Genomic DNA, 15,731 nt, shown 5'->3' on the forward strand with positions numbered 1-15,731 from the left:
CTGGGGCCCCTGCCTCCTTATCTATCCCAGCTGGAAGGGAGAAACTCTCCTGGTTTATGAAGTCTGCCCAGTGGGAGAAGGAGGGTGCTGTTTGTGTGTGTGTGTGGAGGAGGGGTTATGGGCTACTGGCTGGCCGCATTGGTCACTGTTAGTCCAATCAAAGGAACACTCCCTCCCATACTGACCCCAACATTTCTGAGCTGCAGGAGGGCTGTTGATCCTGATGACTTTATAGGGAATTGTGGTTTTATAGCCTCAGACTTGTATTGTGATACTGTGTTGATGGCTGTAGACTCAATTGAACTATAGTATCTGAATTGAAATATATAGTCAGATTCAATGTGGCCTACCTAAATGAAGTACAGTAAGTAGTTGTGAGATGCAGTTTACTAAAGGAAAGCTAGTCTTTAATGTTTTACAGTAAATACATGATTACACATGTATCTTCATTTCCTCCAGTTGTCCATTAGAGGGAGCTCTTGCTGCATTACTAAATACTGGATGAATCTGCAGGTTATCTGAACGCCGAGGGTACAAACTTGATCTTATGTGGGCCCTAGATGCTGCATTCAAATTACAGGTGAAAAGAAAGACCACAAGCGATCAATCCTTTCATAGTTTATTATTCCAGTTTCAGTTTCCCATTTCTATGCAACCTAACAGGTTAAGATTCAATGCTGCATTAGCTGCAGTTATGTGTGTGTGTGAATTGGTGTGTGCAGGCTTACACTACCAAGACTAGTCAATGCACACAGAGGAGCAACTGGAGACAACCAATGACCCTGCGCTGAATCAAAAGACAGTTACAGCAAAATGTTAACTTCTCTTTAATTAAATATCGACAAACAAAAAAAGTCACCTATTTACATAAAGACCATCCCTTTTCCAGTGAGTTATTAGATGGAGAAATAGTGTCAGATTCATGATACGCATGCTTTGTATCCTCTAGTTTTAAGTCTAGTGGAGTTCATTCACAATCACAACCCAAGTTAAACATGTCCAACATACTGTACATACATACATACATAGTTGCTCTGCAACCAAGTCAAGATATTTACATAGAAGCCTCTGTAACAATCGTTTAGAAACACAATTTTCTTCAGTATGGGGTCAACAAAATACAGTGCAGGAGGTGAGGAGCTCTGGTAGAAGCAGGGAAAAGCTCATTTGGGGTCTCTTATTGTGCACCTTCCTCATTGGGTCTGCTGCCATACACAGTTCTTCGCTGATATAAAAAAGTATGATTTATCTAACTTCTGTCATGCAGTGTGCTTTTACAGTCATTATTGATCACTGCACAGAAAGACAGACAGTTTCCTGATCTCCAATAAACTGTAGTCACTCACCGATGCGAAGGTGAACACCAAAACACCACGCACAGGAACAGAAATGTTGAAATGTGAGCCAGCTGGCTGGTCTCTCCTTTAGTCATTTTCTCCCACTCTCCCCCTTCATAGACAAACAGACTGTGAAAGGCTGGGTTCTCCCAGGTGTGATCTACTGAGGCCTATTTATACCTACCAGCAACCCCCTTTCACTGCCACATGTTGCCTGGTAATGGGGACAGTTGAGCGCCCCCTAGGGGATAGCACCTAGCATATTCCTGGGTTAGCACCATTTCCAACTATTGGCCTCCACTTTGGAGAACTGGAACTAGAACATATTAGAACATTTATATGCGTCTCATTTGAAAACCATGCATGTAGATGGAATGTAAGCACTGACCATAATATTCACAAGTGTTTGAGGCTCTAGATTATGTTATTGTAGGACTCTTAAAAACTGTACAATTCACTCCAAGAGAAAACAATGGGATAAGATAGGAATGACATACTGTGTGGAAGCTTCATTATATCTTCATGTCTTCTTATGTCATGATAACCACAATAAATTAGCAGAAAGTGCATTTTATTGCAAGAGGTTATTTACTACACATTAATGTTTTTTGTGTTTTTTAAAACTAAATGTCTTTTTCATGTCAAAACATCTAAAAATAGTTCCCATGAGCCTTTGGGGCCTGGCCTTTAAGACTGCTATTCCCAGACAGGGTCAGTTGTCACAACAGCATTCATCCTGTGCTGCATCCAGTGCATTGGGATGACATACTTCTCTGTCCTGTTTCAGTTCGGGCTTGACTACGACGGTGATGATGAAGATACCGATGATACCACACAATCTAATGCACACACCTTTAATGACCTCTGACAATCTTTGACCCCATTTCAGTCCACAATGAAGTGCACAAAGGTGACAGGGAATGCTCCTCTCCTCATTGGTTCTCCTTCGATGTGGCCCAGCTAGGAAACAGGACAGAGGGAATGTTAGCTGACAGAACTTAGTATGAGTGACATGCACAAACAGTACTGGACGAACCGCAAAACTTGTTGAATACACAATGGTGCAGCAGGAGCAGCATGCGGTGCAGTAATGCTGGCAGTTTTCCCTGGTCAGAAACCTGGCTTTGTTTCTGCCTCAGATATGGTTTTTAATCTCTACTCATGCTTACATATGACAGAGGCATGCAGAGATCCTGCTTCCCAAGACAGGAAGGCTTAGGTCGGGGATTTGAACACACATACACACACTAAGTACAGCCATGTTAGCAGGAATGAGTTAGGGGGAAACAAGTTGCAGCTGGTCTGTATTCAGACGAGGGGTTCGGTAGAGGAAGGAAGGCAGTCAGGGGTGGAGCTGGCCAGAATGAGGTCATCATTAGCGCTCAGGCCACCATGGTTATTGGCACAGCAGACGCTCCTCTGAATGGACAAGATCTGGACTGGACCAGGCTGGACTTGTCATTACTCTCCAGTCTACACACAATGCACAACCAATCCGTCCTTGTGAATATTTAACCACCCCCACACGGTACTCACCCACCACTCCTGGTCCTCCTCCCCGTCCACCACGATGACCTCCCCCTCTGAGAAGGTCAGCTCATCTGGGTTGTCTGCTATGCAGTTGTAGATGGCTTTCACCCTCTTAGGCCTCTGCTTCTGACACATACACACACACACACACACACACACACACACACAGTCAGTCAGTTATAAAACAGTCAAAACAGACAAGCAAGCGACAAGAGTTCACTCTGATCCTAATTCTGATCTAATCCTCACTGCTATGGAATGTTCACAACGCCCACATCAGGACACTCCTCTGTTGTGGACATGTGACAAAACTGCAGTCATCCACTGTAGGTATCCGGTATACACAACCACTCAAGTGGCAAACTCAAAAATCCTCCTCCCCACACACACACACACACACACGCACGTTCTATATGGGTTAGAGGAAGGAAACGCAGAGCTTAGCAGGACAGAGAAAACACTCAGACAATGGAGAGATACTGCTGACTGTCCGTGGGACAGTGGGACTGTACAGGATACCCAGACTGACTGGAACTCAACAGACCCAGATATGGCACAGCAGGAGGGCTCCAACATTATCCTCAACAACAGAAGAAGAAGCACGTATCCAGGGGTTTAGGCAGGACTTACAGGATACGCCTTCCTAGGTACGGTGGCGGGGGGTAGAGATTGACCTGCCGAGTTCTGGGGGCAGCCCGGCACTTCCTTAGCTAGAGAAGGAACAGGAAATGACATTGGTGAATGAAAACAAGCGTTCTTTTGGCGCAGTACTTCCTAAGCTGAAATGTATTAATTATGCATACACCACACTGACATACAAGAAAAGAAAGAACTCATACATTGACACTTCTTAGACACTACACGACACATTTACTGACAGAAGGAGTAATGTAGCTGCCGTTTCATGCTCACCTGGCCTTTCAATGGACCCAGTCCTATTAGGAGGGCGATGGTTGAAGCTTTTGTCTGGGCTGAAAACCACAATCAAAGTCTTTCATTAAGCTGCTGATTGGCAGGGTCTCTCACATTCACATAAACACCCAGCCATCTACATTTCAGTCTATCTGCATCATCCCTGCTGGACCTGTGGGATCTGACTCTGCATGATGAGGAGCAGGGCTGAAGCTCAAGCTGACAGCTGCAGATGAATCAAGCCAACCTCATAGTGTTAGTTCAGTGTGTGTGTGGAAGTGTGTGAGTTGGCTCACCCTGATGGAGATTTGGGTTGTGGGCCTCTGTGGTGTCCCTGTGTGCTCCCAGGCGGTCCGCTCTTAGACTGGAGGTTCATGGCTTCCATCATACTGGCCGTCTTAGCCACTGGGGGAGGGGGGTTCAACACGCCCCCAACTGGCGGTCCCAGACCTGGCTGGGCTAGGCCCTGGGAGGCTAGTCCCAGTGGACCTAGACCTGGAGAACAAAGGACCAAAACAAGCTCACAGACTGTACTTGCTAAGACAACAGCCTTCAGATAACAGCGTTGTCTCCATTTGTGTGTACATGCCTGTGGTTGAGGTGATCCTCATAGGGGGGACTGGGGGGTGCATGTTGGGGGGGTCGGAGGAGGATCTCTGTCGACCCCCCAGGTCTATTGAGCCAGGCTTCCACCCTGAGGACCCAGAGGACTGGACTATCCCCCCCAGACCAGCCAACTGAACTACAACAGAGGAAGAGAGCGAGAGAAAGACAGAGAGGCAGGGGGGAGTTATGCTTTGACAGTGAACATGTGGTTAGAAAGTGGACCCACCTTTATTGAATGTAACTGAAACGAGACAGAGAGGAACAATGTGTAGAATGCTGGCTGCAGTGTGACCTCTACTGCTGTTTGGGCTGAGCGAATGAGCAGGAGAAAGGAGCAGGAGGAAGAGGAGCAGGAAGAACAGCAGGAGCAGGAAGAAGAACAGGATGAACAGGACCAGGAGGAGGGGAAAGAACAGCAAGAGCAGGACCAGGAGGAGGGGGAAGAACAGCAAGAGCAGGACCAGGAGGAGGGGGAAGAACAGCAGGAGCAGTGGAGGAGAAGGAGAGAAGTTGAAAAAGCAGAGAGCAGATTTGGAGAAAGAACGAGTGAAGCCTTCCTAATGCAGGATGAAGGTCCAGGACAGTCAGGGCCAGAGGGCTACCATCACTAGCCTTATGGAGGCTGCAGAGTTGAGCTCATTTCTAAAGGAAATTGACTAATTCAGCCCATGAACTGTAAAATGTCTCTCATGTCTAAGGGGCTAATTTAGTCTAATTAACTAGGTTGCAATGGAAGAGCAGAATTTTTGTACGGCAGGGGTTCTGAACTTTCTGGAAAAGTAGCTCACCCCCCCACTCACATTGGTGTGAGACCACACACACACACACACACATCAGAGGCCTCTACAGCTCATATAGGTCAGAGCACCACACCAGTCATTCCGGGCCCAGACGCTAATTAGAGAAGAGGCCATCCTTATCAAAGACACGTGCCCCAACATGCGTTCTCCTTCTGACACGGTCCTAGTGGGCTGCTGTTAGAAATATGACTCCTAAATCCAATCAAAGGAGGGTATGGACTGACAGAGCTTCCATCCTTTCAACAACCATCATCTCCCATCATATTTATTTCCCAGTAATGTGCACCACCCAATAACGTTGCTAAAAGCGTGGGCTGAGCCCTACCTATATTGCGGGGAGGTAAGGGGGGTCCAGAGATGTTGTTGGCCCCCCCGGTCTGGGCTGAGGAGGGTGCCGTGGCGTTGAGGATGGTGCCATAGGTCTCGTTGTTCACCAGGTTGGGGATGTACGCCCGCTGCTTGTCCTTGCCCTGGCTGGGACTGTCCCGAGACAGGGAGGCCGGGCTGGGCTGGAGGTGTGTGCTGCTGCCAGGAGTGTAACAGCTGACTGGACGCTCCTCTCGCCGGTGGGGGCTGGGCTGGAGGGGACCATACCGATAGGGTCAAATGGTCATGTTCTGGACCTGCTTTGCTGCCCTAGGCGACTTATGCATTGTAAAGAGTGTGTAGGTCGTGTCTGGAAGCGTAGGTGTGCATGTGTGTATGTGAAGGGTCTTCACCCTCACTTTCTCATCCAGGTCCTCGTCACTCTCGTCCATATCTTCATGCTGCAAACACCACTCGTACTCCACGTGCACGTGGGCATTGAACTTCCCTGCCAGGGCCTGGTTCAGCTGCACACACACACATGCACACACACACACAAGTGCGACACAAAAGGTCAGTAGGATGTGGAGGAGTAATAACAGAGTGACAGTGACAGACAGAGTGACTGACAGTGACAGACGGCCAGAGGCCAGAAAGACAGCGAGACAGAACTCACCAGTTCTTCACACTGCAGGTGCTTTAGTCTCCTCGCAATGTCCAACGGTGTCTCCCCAGATTCATTAGCTGCAGGGAGACCATGTTTCCTGTTATGGACTTGATATAAAGTAACACCTCTAGACCTAACACCAGTACAGAGGCCTCCACACAACCCCTCTCCTTTAGCACAGCCAGACCCACTGGGTCAGGCTCTGTCGGCATCCAACAATCACATCGCAATTCATCTCTGTGGCTATGTTTGTTCCTTACCAATCTCTATGGAGGCCTTGCCCCTCAACAGCAGTTTGAGGCACTCACTGTTGTCTGTCAGACAGCAGTAGTGGAGGGCTGTGCTGCCTTTAGCTGTTTGCTTGTCAAGGTTTACACTGGTAGAGGTGGAGAGAGGAGAGGTTTATTACTGATATACTGTAGTTGGTCCAGGTCACATCTTAGGCTCTTTGTTGTGGCTTCTGCTACAGGGGCCAGTGGAAGGCTCCCAGTGTGTGGTACGGAACAGTTTTGTCCCTCCTGTCTTGCCGTACCTGTTCTGAGTGAGGAAGTCCACTATGTGCAGTGAGGTCCTGTCCACCAGGCGGACAGCCAGGTGCAGGGCGGTCTCTCCATGCTCCTGTAACCATGACGACACAACAAACACTTAGAAAGGGACCATGAAAGGGACCTCTCATGCTACACTGTGTGCGTGTGCGTGTACATGTCTGGGTGCGTGTGTGTGTGGTACTGACGTGTCCGTTGGCAAGTGGGATGGGCTCCATCAGGTCCACTCCCTCTGCGTAGACCTGGATGAGGGAGAACATGTCTCGAGCCTTGACGGCGTCGCACAGCGTGTGCAGCTTGGACGCCCCGTCTGGACACTTCCTCCTGGCGAAGCGCTTCTCTGTGTACTTAGCTAGGATGAAGTCCTTCCTGGCCAGCCTGCACACAGAGAGGGGGAGAGAGACTTACTGACTGTATGGCACACAGGAGAGAGAGAGACAGAGAGAGAGAGAGACAGAGAGAGACAGACTTGGAGCCTACATTACATTTCAGTGTTTCCTAGTAAACCTAGTAACATGTAAAAGGAAACGATCAGTCCAGGAGAGAGAAGAAATAAGGGCTAGGGAAGGAGAAGATGAAGACAAAAGAAGAGGAAGGAAGAGGGGGAAGTTGAGGGAGGTGGAGATAACTTACATGTCACTCGCAGGGTTGGGTTTGACCACATTTTCAGCCGTCAGACAAGCCTCCATGATCTCGTTAAAGCCTGCATTCCCCACGTTCTTGGCCAGCTGCATGACAGCAACACATGCACACACACACAAACGGTCAATCCATCAAAGTGTAAATGAGTCTTGTCTCTGAGGGGTTTTCTGTGAGTATAACTCCGACACATTTACCCAGATTTGCCACTTCAGCAGATCTTACAGTCAATGGAGAGTCACTGATTCTGTGTATGAAACTGCCTCAGTGGTTGAACTATGTGGATGACACCCATTTCACTGTGGCCAGCACAGCTCAAACATTACAACGCATAATGAAGCCAATCACTCAGAATTAGCCACAAAAACAGTTCAGCCCAGATCATTGAGTGGTGATAAATCTCTGTACCAAATGGCTATTAAAGAGACCAATAAAATGTGGAGGATTTAGAGTGGAGCCAGTTTCAGTCCCACAACCCTTCATCCCGGGGGGGAGGATAGGGAGAGGCTGAAGGAGAGGCTGAAGGAGAGCAGGGTTTTATAGAATGAGGCCAAGGGTGCTGGGAGGTCTGTCTGAGGCCTCCTCTCCTGTCCAGAATGTGGGTTACCTCCTCTCAGTGGACCTTCCCCAGCACAGAGGCTGAATATGTAGGAGGGTTTGCTCACCAAGAGCTCGGAGGTGCTGAGGACGTCCAGAGTGAGGGACTGGATCCTGGAGTAATGGACACCCAGCTCCCTGTGGATCCCTGAACACTCGATACAGGTGAGGATGCCTAAATTGGTGGACAGCCAGGTAGGGTCTGGGAAAGGGGGAAAGAGAAGAGAGGGCGGAGGGAGGGAGGGAGGGGATAGAGAGAGGACAGTGAAAAAATGAAAGAACAGGTAAATAACGTCCTTGAGAAGGAAGTGCTGGAGGGTGCAAGCTATTTTTTAATACACATTAGTAATGTAATGTCCTCTGCAGGGTTGAGGGTCTGCAGCTCTGGAACATTTATAGCTAGGGCCCAGAGGCAACTCTGCTTCCCGGTATGTCCAACTGACCAATAGGAACTGTTCATCAAGTTCTCAAACAATCATATGGGAAGTCATTTTCTTGAAACAAAAAGGACGCATGCATTTGTGTGCAGGCATGCTTCTCCTCTAGGTGACCCGTGCTGCAAGTGAATTTCTTATGAATGTGTGTGCGTGTGTGTTTGTGTCGGCATGTTTTTCCGTGAGGTGACTCACTGGGAGCGCCGCAGTCGCAGCAGACATCGTTACCGGTCATCCTCTTGACCTCTCCCAGGATGGCCTTGGTCAGTTCCTGCACTATGTTGTTTTCCCCAACATGCTGGTCGCCTTTGAAGGCGTTGTTCAGCGCTTCCTCCTTGCTGTTCTGCAGTACTGAGATCCAACTGCAGGGGGGGGGGGGGGGTGTGTGGGGTCAACATTGGGTGAGAGGATACAAATGCAGGAAGCAACACTTGCCTGCGCGTACACAACCACCACAAACACACACACCATAAACAAACACACACACCATAAACACACACACACACCCACACACCCCAAACACAAATCACCAAAGGAAGGAACTGAACACTTACATCTGACAATCTGGGTCGTCCTCAGCTTGAAAGTGATATGTTCTGTCATCTACAAAAGAAATGGAGCAAAGGAGAGAGGGAGAGGGTGTGAGAGGGGGGATGGGAGGAGAACAGGAAGAGGGGAGTGATTGGGGTGGGTCAGAGACAGACATAAGCATGAAGTCATCAAAGGAATGAGAGCAAAGCTTTGAGCCTATCAAAGCAGCAATCTGACAAGCCTGTGTATATGTGTGTGTGTGTACAAGCATAAGAAAGTGGAAAGAAAGAGATGCAAGGGGTGGAGTGAAGAGATGGAGAGAGAGACAGTCAGAGTGAAGGAGGGAGGGGACAAGTGGAGGAGGAGGAGGAAGGTGAACCTACGAGAGATGAGGTCAAAGCTTTTCTTCTCCTCAGGGTTGTGTTTCACCTGACAGGTGAGGAGGTTGAGTTTAGCTGGTGGCCGATTCGCCTGAGGGAAGAAAGGAGGCAGAGGATGAGAGATAGAAAAGAGAAGAAAGAATAAGAGATGAGAGGAACAACATTAAATAGGAAGACAGTGAAAACAAGTATCTAGCCGCATGGCAGAATGACAGAACTGTAAAAAACATACACGGATTTACTCTCCAACATCACATATCTATGCCCATCGGCCAGTGAACTACACAGTGAAACAAACACCACCAACAAATTTAAAAACAACATTTGCTTTAATTTCTCTGCTGGGTAGTAAACTATGATATACTGTATGTGAGAAAGAGGGTCAATGTGTTTGACTGAGCAAACACTAATGGGGGTTCCTAACAGAGAGAGAGAGGGGATCGATACTGTATTATGACCCTGATGGTTGTAGAGGGTCTGACTGGTGGAGATAGACAGTGCACACACACACACACACACACACACACACACACTAGTGAACATAGAGGTGTTGGGATGTCTCCTGCTACCACTCCAGAAGCATCTCCTCAGACATTAGAGCAGAGTGCTGAGATCGAAACCTGGAAGAGACTGAGAGCTCAGATAAACCGCTTTGTATCTGATTTGTGTCTGAACATTGTTAGTGAGGGAGGTGGGGGAGAGAGAGAGAGCAGCAGCAGCCAGGGTGAGACCTGCCCAGGTGTATGTTAGCTGGCAGGGAGTAGCAGGGCTAGCTGAACGCTAACTGCTTGGCTTCTCTCCTCGTCTCCTTGTGTGACTGTAAGCAGAGCTAATGAAGGGAAAGCTGACGGACAGGATGCTAGGAGTGGGCAGATGGCGGGCTGGTGGGAATGGCGAGTCAAGACATATTTTTATACAAGGCAATGAGGGAAAGATGTGAATGCTTGTGTGTGTGTGTGTTTGTGTGTGTGTGCACTCCAGATTACTCACAGTCCCATGTGATATGGTGAGGTATCCATTCTTCACTGTACACTTTCTCTTCTGCCATACCTTCCTCAGCCTGGAGAAACACACAGAGTACAGTGAGACACAGAACAGATATGGGGGATCAAATATTAAAGATGACCTGACTACAGTGTATTCTCATTAATGACATGCATTAGTAATGACCACCTAGTCTTGTCTGCCTACTGTGTCTGTATGGTTGTGTATAAGCGAGTCCAGTTATAATGGACAGAGTTGTGGTTTAATAATGACAACAGTGTGTGTGTGTGTGTGAGAGAGATTGCAGGACAACCCACCCATCACTCTTCTTGTAGAGGTTCCCACAGCGCTCGGTCCCGTGTTCCTTGTTGCCCTGCGGCTGGTGCAGACTGTAGGTGGCGCTCTGGCGCACCTGGGAGTCCTTCAACAGCAGCACACACACACACACACCCATAAGCATCTACCCAGGTCTGGTGTGTTAGATATCAAAGGGCTCCTCTCTTCTCTGTAACTACTCTACACGCAAATCTGAACCGACAGGAGAGAACTGTGGACCTTTTCGGCCATGTTTTCAGCTGGGCTTTACTGGGAGTGGAATGTGAAGGAGAGGAGACAGCACACAGGGAAGGGAGGTGGTTCTAACTACTGAGATGACTCCATGGTGTCATCCCACACAGTGAGAACTAAATGCTGGAATCATGCATTCAAGGACTTCACATCCATACAGGAAGTGGAATGGGAGGGTGAATGGGGCAGCAACCGGAAGGAGGGGGCACATTTAATGGAATAGCTTGAGAGGTTAAATGTTTACCAGTTACCGGACAAACTACACCTTCATATGACACATTCTGTCCAAATGTAAACTCCTTTTGAGACGGTCTACAATGCTTCTCATGGCCATCGTTCCTATCTGTAGTGTCTGACAATTATAAAAACAGCAGGACAGACAGTAGCAGACAGACAGGGTGAAGTGTAAACCACTTACTCTCCTAGACTTGGTTCACAAAGTAGTGGACGCAGCAAGGAAGAGAGGAGAGTATGGCACAAATAAGACAGTGTTCTTACACAGCCGACCCAGAAGAACGCTTTAAACAGTGTTTAATCAAACTGAACTGTACAGAGGCACAGACACAAGCCCTCCATTAATAAGCTTAATTCTCAGAGAGCATGCGATTAGATGGTTTACATCAGGGCTTTATGCCTGTAATCTGATCCCAAAGCTGGATCAGAGGAAGACAGTAGATTGTCACCAGGATGTTACATGTGTTTGTAAGCATGTGTGTATGTGCATATACTTCTGTGTGTGTGTGTATGTGTGTATGTGTGTGTACGTAAGTGTCTAAGTGTGTTACCTCCTTCTGCTCCACCTGCAGGGCCGTCTTCAGGACATCACGTAGCTGAGTCAGCTGTTTCCTCTCCTCGTCCTGGACCTGCTTGATCTGGAGTCAGAGGAAAGTGGCAGTGTTTAGATCCAATCTACCCACAGAACGGCATGTCGAGATTCCTATCTACCCAGAAGACAGGACATCTACATCCTATCTACCCAGAGGACAGAATATCTAAATCCAGTGTTTACAGAGGACAGAATATCTAGATCCAGTGTTTACAGAGGACAGATCCAATGAGGACAGGATATCTAGATCCAATGTTTATAGACGACAGATCCAATGAGCACAGGACATCTAGACCCAATGTTTATAGAGGACAGATCCAATGAGGACAGGACATCTAGATCCAATGTTTACAGAGGACAGGAGTGCCATCTCACCGTGTGTAGGTCTGTGGCCAGCTTTTCTATGGAAGGTTTCAGGTTGTCTACGGCCTTCAGGCCGTCCTGGAAGAAACTGTAGAAGTAGAGATACATAAATAAGAAATCTTTCACTGCTGACTGTGTTATTAATGACTGTGTGAGTGTGTGTGTGGCCACTCACTTGCACTGTGCGTGGAAGTATTTAATGAGGTTCTGCAGCAGGTCCACTCCTTTCTTGATCTTGATTTCGTTCACTTTCAGCAGATACTGGAGTAGGAAGTCAAACCAATTACCGTTACACACATTCAGTTTCTAACAGGTGTTCACCCAACCTGGCAACCCTGGCCTGACTCCACTCTAAGATAAATACATGAAGCATGAGACACATCTAATTACCCATGAGTCTCTGCATATTTTGTTCATGGACATTGACATGGGGCCAGCTTTGGCTAACTGAATGCATTACGGTGGATGGCAAGATTAGCTACATTTGGCCCAGTGTATTTACCACATAGTTGGTTGTCATAATGTAGAATTTTACACATGACAATTTTCACTGGATTACAGTAATTGTTTATAATATATTGTGTGATAACTCGCATATTTTTCTTAAGCGAGGACAGTTAGCAACCAGTTTTAGCTAACGGTTTTGGTTTGCGTTGCTATAGGTGATGAGTTACAGCTAGTCTCGTGAAATCCGAACTTCTCCGTTGTGATGACGTTGTTGTCTCAACTCCCCCCCCCCCCCCCCACTCACACACACACTTCCTGTGTTGTAGCTCCACCCCCTGACTGACCTCACACATCTGCAGCTGGAAGAAGCGTCTCTCCTTCTCCATCTCCTCGGCCACCTCCGCTCCGCTGATCTCTGTGCGGATCATGCCGTGCTGCCGGGCGTGCTCCTTCTTCTCCTTCTCTATCTTGGTGCTGGCAGGAAGTGACATCACAGACAGGGGTCAAAGTGTGTTTTTATATAGGGGTAGGGTTGGCGTATACGCACACGACACGCAAAACAGGAAACACACAGAGGAAGCACCATTCCATGCACAGCATTATTTTCCATATGCTGGAGCTGCAGCATATATCCCCCTACAGACGTACAGACAGACACAGATGCAGCATTTCCCTCTTCTGCAGGAAGAGAGGGACTCCTGACTGTCTCCAATAAGGTCTCCAATAAGGTCAGAGGCCAGGCAGAGGCCAGGCCAGTCTAAGGCAGACCAGGCCAGACCAGGCTACTGGCTCATGGTTGTGTAACCAAGGTTACAGAAACCAAGGTTGATCATTCCCTCCAGTTGTCTGCACCTCTCAGCCTGCAGCCTGGCTCAGAAGAATCAACACAGATGAATCAAGGTCATTCCAAATCAAAACAGAACAACAGAACTGGATCAAACCAAAACAGACACGCGGGGGGTGCGGTGGTCAAGCTGAGAAAGTGATGCGTATGCATGAGCCAGCACTGTGGTCTGCTCTGCTCTTTAAAGGCCTGAGTAGGCCACGGGGGGGGACATGGTCCTCCAACATCATCACTGGGCCGCAAATCTCCCATCAGCCTAGTGACTCATGGTACGACACCACTTTGATTAAAACAGGTTCTCAGAATAAGAAGAGGTCACAGTTCCTGTCTAATCTCCTTCCAGCAAAGTCCTTTAAGCGTGACCGTTCAGACAGCATTTATCTGCTCATTCCCGGGGTCGGAGCCACCTCTGCCGGCACAGGGAGCTGCGGAGGGTGATTTAGTAGGGGGGCATGTGCCTCGCTAGCTTGTGTTAGTCCTCAGCCAAGAAGCACTAGTCTGACTGAGACAACGGCCACATGAAGCAGACACTAGCCTGGAGCCTACCAGAGAGTGCTGTACCAAGACAGGCGGAGAGAGAGATATACACATCTACAGAGAGCGAGAAAGGATGTAATAGAACTTTAACTGTGTCAGTAGTGAGGACGACGTGGACAGAGAGCTGGTGAACCAGTTCAGGGCGGTCGGGGCGAGGGCTGCTGCTGTGTTTGGGCCAAACTGTCTCATCTCTCTCTGTCTGCAAATATGAAAGGACTGGTTATGAGTGTGAAAAGAGATGGGCGATAGGACTGGTCTTTAGCTAGGGTCAGAGCAGCAGGCCAGCCAGGAGAAGTTAGGCCCCAGCTTGTGTGTGTGTGTGTGTGTGTGTGTGTGTGTGGAGGGAGGGGGGGGGGTACAGATGGTCTTGGATCACGCGGAGTAACTGGACCCCATTGATAGCTGGGCAGACAGAGAACATCAATGGAGGGTAAATTAAAGGGTTTGGCAAAGGGGGTCAGGAGCAGTCACATGGCATCCGGTTGAACTTAGTAGTACAAAGTAAGCACTGTCTCTCAGCAGATTTTGTTCAGAGAAGAAAATGCATTACCCTTTCAGTAAAGAATGTCCTTTGCAGCTTGTAAAATATATATCACAGTGCTATGAAATGTCATCAATCTTTACATGTACAATAGTGAGGGGTGTGGAGTAAAGTTGAGGTGGTGTTGATACAAAGAATAATGGATGAACCTTGAACGGGGGTTAGAGTAACAGTGAACGACAACAGTCAAGACTTGTCACAAATTTCACACAGTAAATATTAGTTCAAATGCAAATTATTTGTCATGTAGTACATCACTCAATAGCTTTGACCGCATTACCAAAATAGCCTTCAGAATGTGAGGATGGGCCAAATTATTATGGCAATATGAAGCCACAACATCACAAGCAAGAATCTGAACTTCAACTAAGTTCCGTTATATATATATATATTTTTTTGTATAATACTTACACTTTAGTTTCATAATCCTTCCATGCCTTATCAAAGGGCTTCTTCAGGTCCTGAGTTGGAGAGAGAGAGAGTGAGATAAGAAAGATGGGAATTGGACTATTATGTGAGACCACATCTGAGGATCTCTATAAGAGACACAAAACAGCTTCCAGCTGCTCGCATCATCATGGATGAACATCAAAACATCCAACCCCCTCTAAACCTAGCGTAACTATTTGATTTGTATCAAGGGGTGATGGGAAATATCCCACACGACAGGGAAAATTATTACTTTTAAATTGGCCATCTTACCCTAAGCTAACTAAGCATGTACACACAAAGCATGTTGTCAGCATAAGTGTGACTGTGTGTGTGTTTGGGAGAAAGACAGAGTGTGTGTGTTTGCTGATTCAGAAGTGTTTATAGTGCTACTGCCGTCTCTCTGGGGAGCTGACGGGGTTCTGCCTCAGGCTCTGGACAGAGACCTTGCGCTGTTTAGTATCAGAACACGGATCTCATTGGCCGCTTCGCTGAGCAGATTAATACATTTCCCATCATTATGGGGGTGCTTCAACAGCTGCTTCATTGAACGCTTAGATTATGCAACTCCTTTCAACCCGTCCCACTGATTAAACAGTGATTAGGACAAACAAAAACAGACATTAACTGGTGCAATTGTCCGTGTCGTTCTCTAAAAACACCACAACAGCCATAATTGCCCGTGCCAGGGCTAGGGAAAAGGCCAGACCGACAGAGGAACAGGGAAAGGGAACAGGGGCATTACACAAACAGTTGGTTGGACTGTAAATTAGCAGTTGATTTAATGTTCATTCTCTGATTATGTGCCAGTCACAAATTGCAGGGTATATCTGTTGCCAGCTCTGAAATTGCAGTTAAAACCGGTTTGTTTTAATTTACACAATCATTGGGTAGAACAGATCTGCAGTC

At 47.7% G+C, this 15,731-nt stretch overlaps 1 protein-coding gene across 7 annotated transcripts in view; it reads right to left on the reverse strand.

Moving 5' to 3' along the window:
- Window positions 1–811: 811 nt before the first annotated feature.
- asap2a (ArfGAP with SH3 domain, ankyrin repeat and PH domain 2a) overlaps window positions 812–15,731 on the reverse strand; it is a 36,599-nt gene continuing 21,679 nt past the window's right edge. Inside the window, exons 5-29 of one of the 7 annotated variants that reach the window (XM_047015136.1) lie at window positions 14,805–14,854; window positions 13,944–14,051; window positions 12,816–12,945; window positions 12,200–12,285; window positions 12,037–12,112; window positions 11,621–11,707; window positions 10,586–10,689; window positions 10,275–10,344; window positions 9,288–9,375; window positions 8,928–8,976; window positions 8,569–8,735; window positions 8,008–8,141; window positions 7,337–7,431; window positions 6,892–7,081; window positions 6,691–6,776; window positions 6,419–6,534; window positions 6,168–6,235; window positions 5,911–6,018; window positions 5,511–5,763; window positions 4,369–4,521; window positions 4,076–4,274; window positions 3,780–3,838; window positions 3,498–3,577; window positions 2,874–2,993; window positions 812–2,297 (exon numbers count right to left, since the gene is read on the reverse strand). In XM_047015136.1, the coding sequence (XP_046871092.1) occupies window positions 2,223–2,297; window positions 2,874–2,993; window positions 3,498–3,577; window positions 3,780–3,838; window positions 4,076–4,274; window positions 4,369–4,521; window positions 5,511–5,763; window positions 5,911–6,018; window positions 6,168–6,235; window positions 6,419–6,534; window positions 6,691–6,776; window positions 6,892–7,081; window positions 7,337–7,431; window positions 8,008–8,141; window positions 8,569–8,735; window positions 8,928–8,976; window positions 9,288–9,375; window positions 10,275–10,344; window positions 10,586–10,689; window positions 11,621–11,707; window positions 12,037–12,112; window positions 12,200–12,285; window positions 12,816–12,945; window positions 13,944–14,051; window positions 14,805–14,854 (2,751 nt within the window). In that variant the 3' untranslated portion in view covers window positions 812–2,222. Of the gene's footprint in view, window positions 2,298–2,873; window positions 2,994–3,497; window positions 3,578–3,779; window positions 3,839–4,075; window positions 4,275–4,368; window positions 4,522–5,510; window positions 5,764–5,904; window positions 6,019–6,167; window positions 6,236–6,418; window positions 6,535–6,690; window positions 6,777–6,891; window positions 7,082–7,336; window positions 7,432–8,007; window positions 8,142–8,568; window positions 8,736–8,927; window positions 8,977–9,287; window positions 9,376–10,274; window positions 10,345–10,585; window positions 10,690–11,620; window positions 11,708–12,036; window positions 12,113–12,199; window positions 12,286–12,815; window positions 12,946–13,943; window positions 14,052–14,804; window positions 14,855–15,731 lie in introns of all 7 variants that reach the window. The other 6 variants (XM_047015137.1, XM_047015135.1, XM_047015129.1 and 3 more) reach the window with 6 other exon arrangements.

This window comes from Hypomesus transpacificus, chromosome 3, assembly GCF_021917145.1.
Source record: "Hypomesus transpacificus isolate Combined female chromosome 3, fHypTra1, whole genome shotgun sequence".
NCBI classification, from domain to species: Eukaryota; Metazoa; Chordata; class Actinopteri; order Osmeriformes; family Osmeridae; genus Hypomesus; species Hypomesus transpacificus.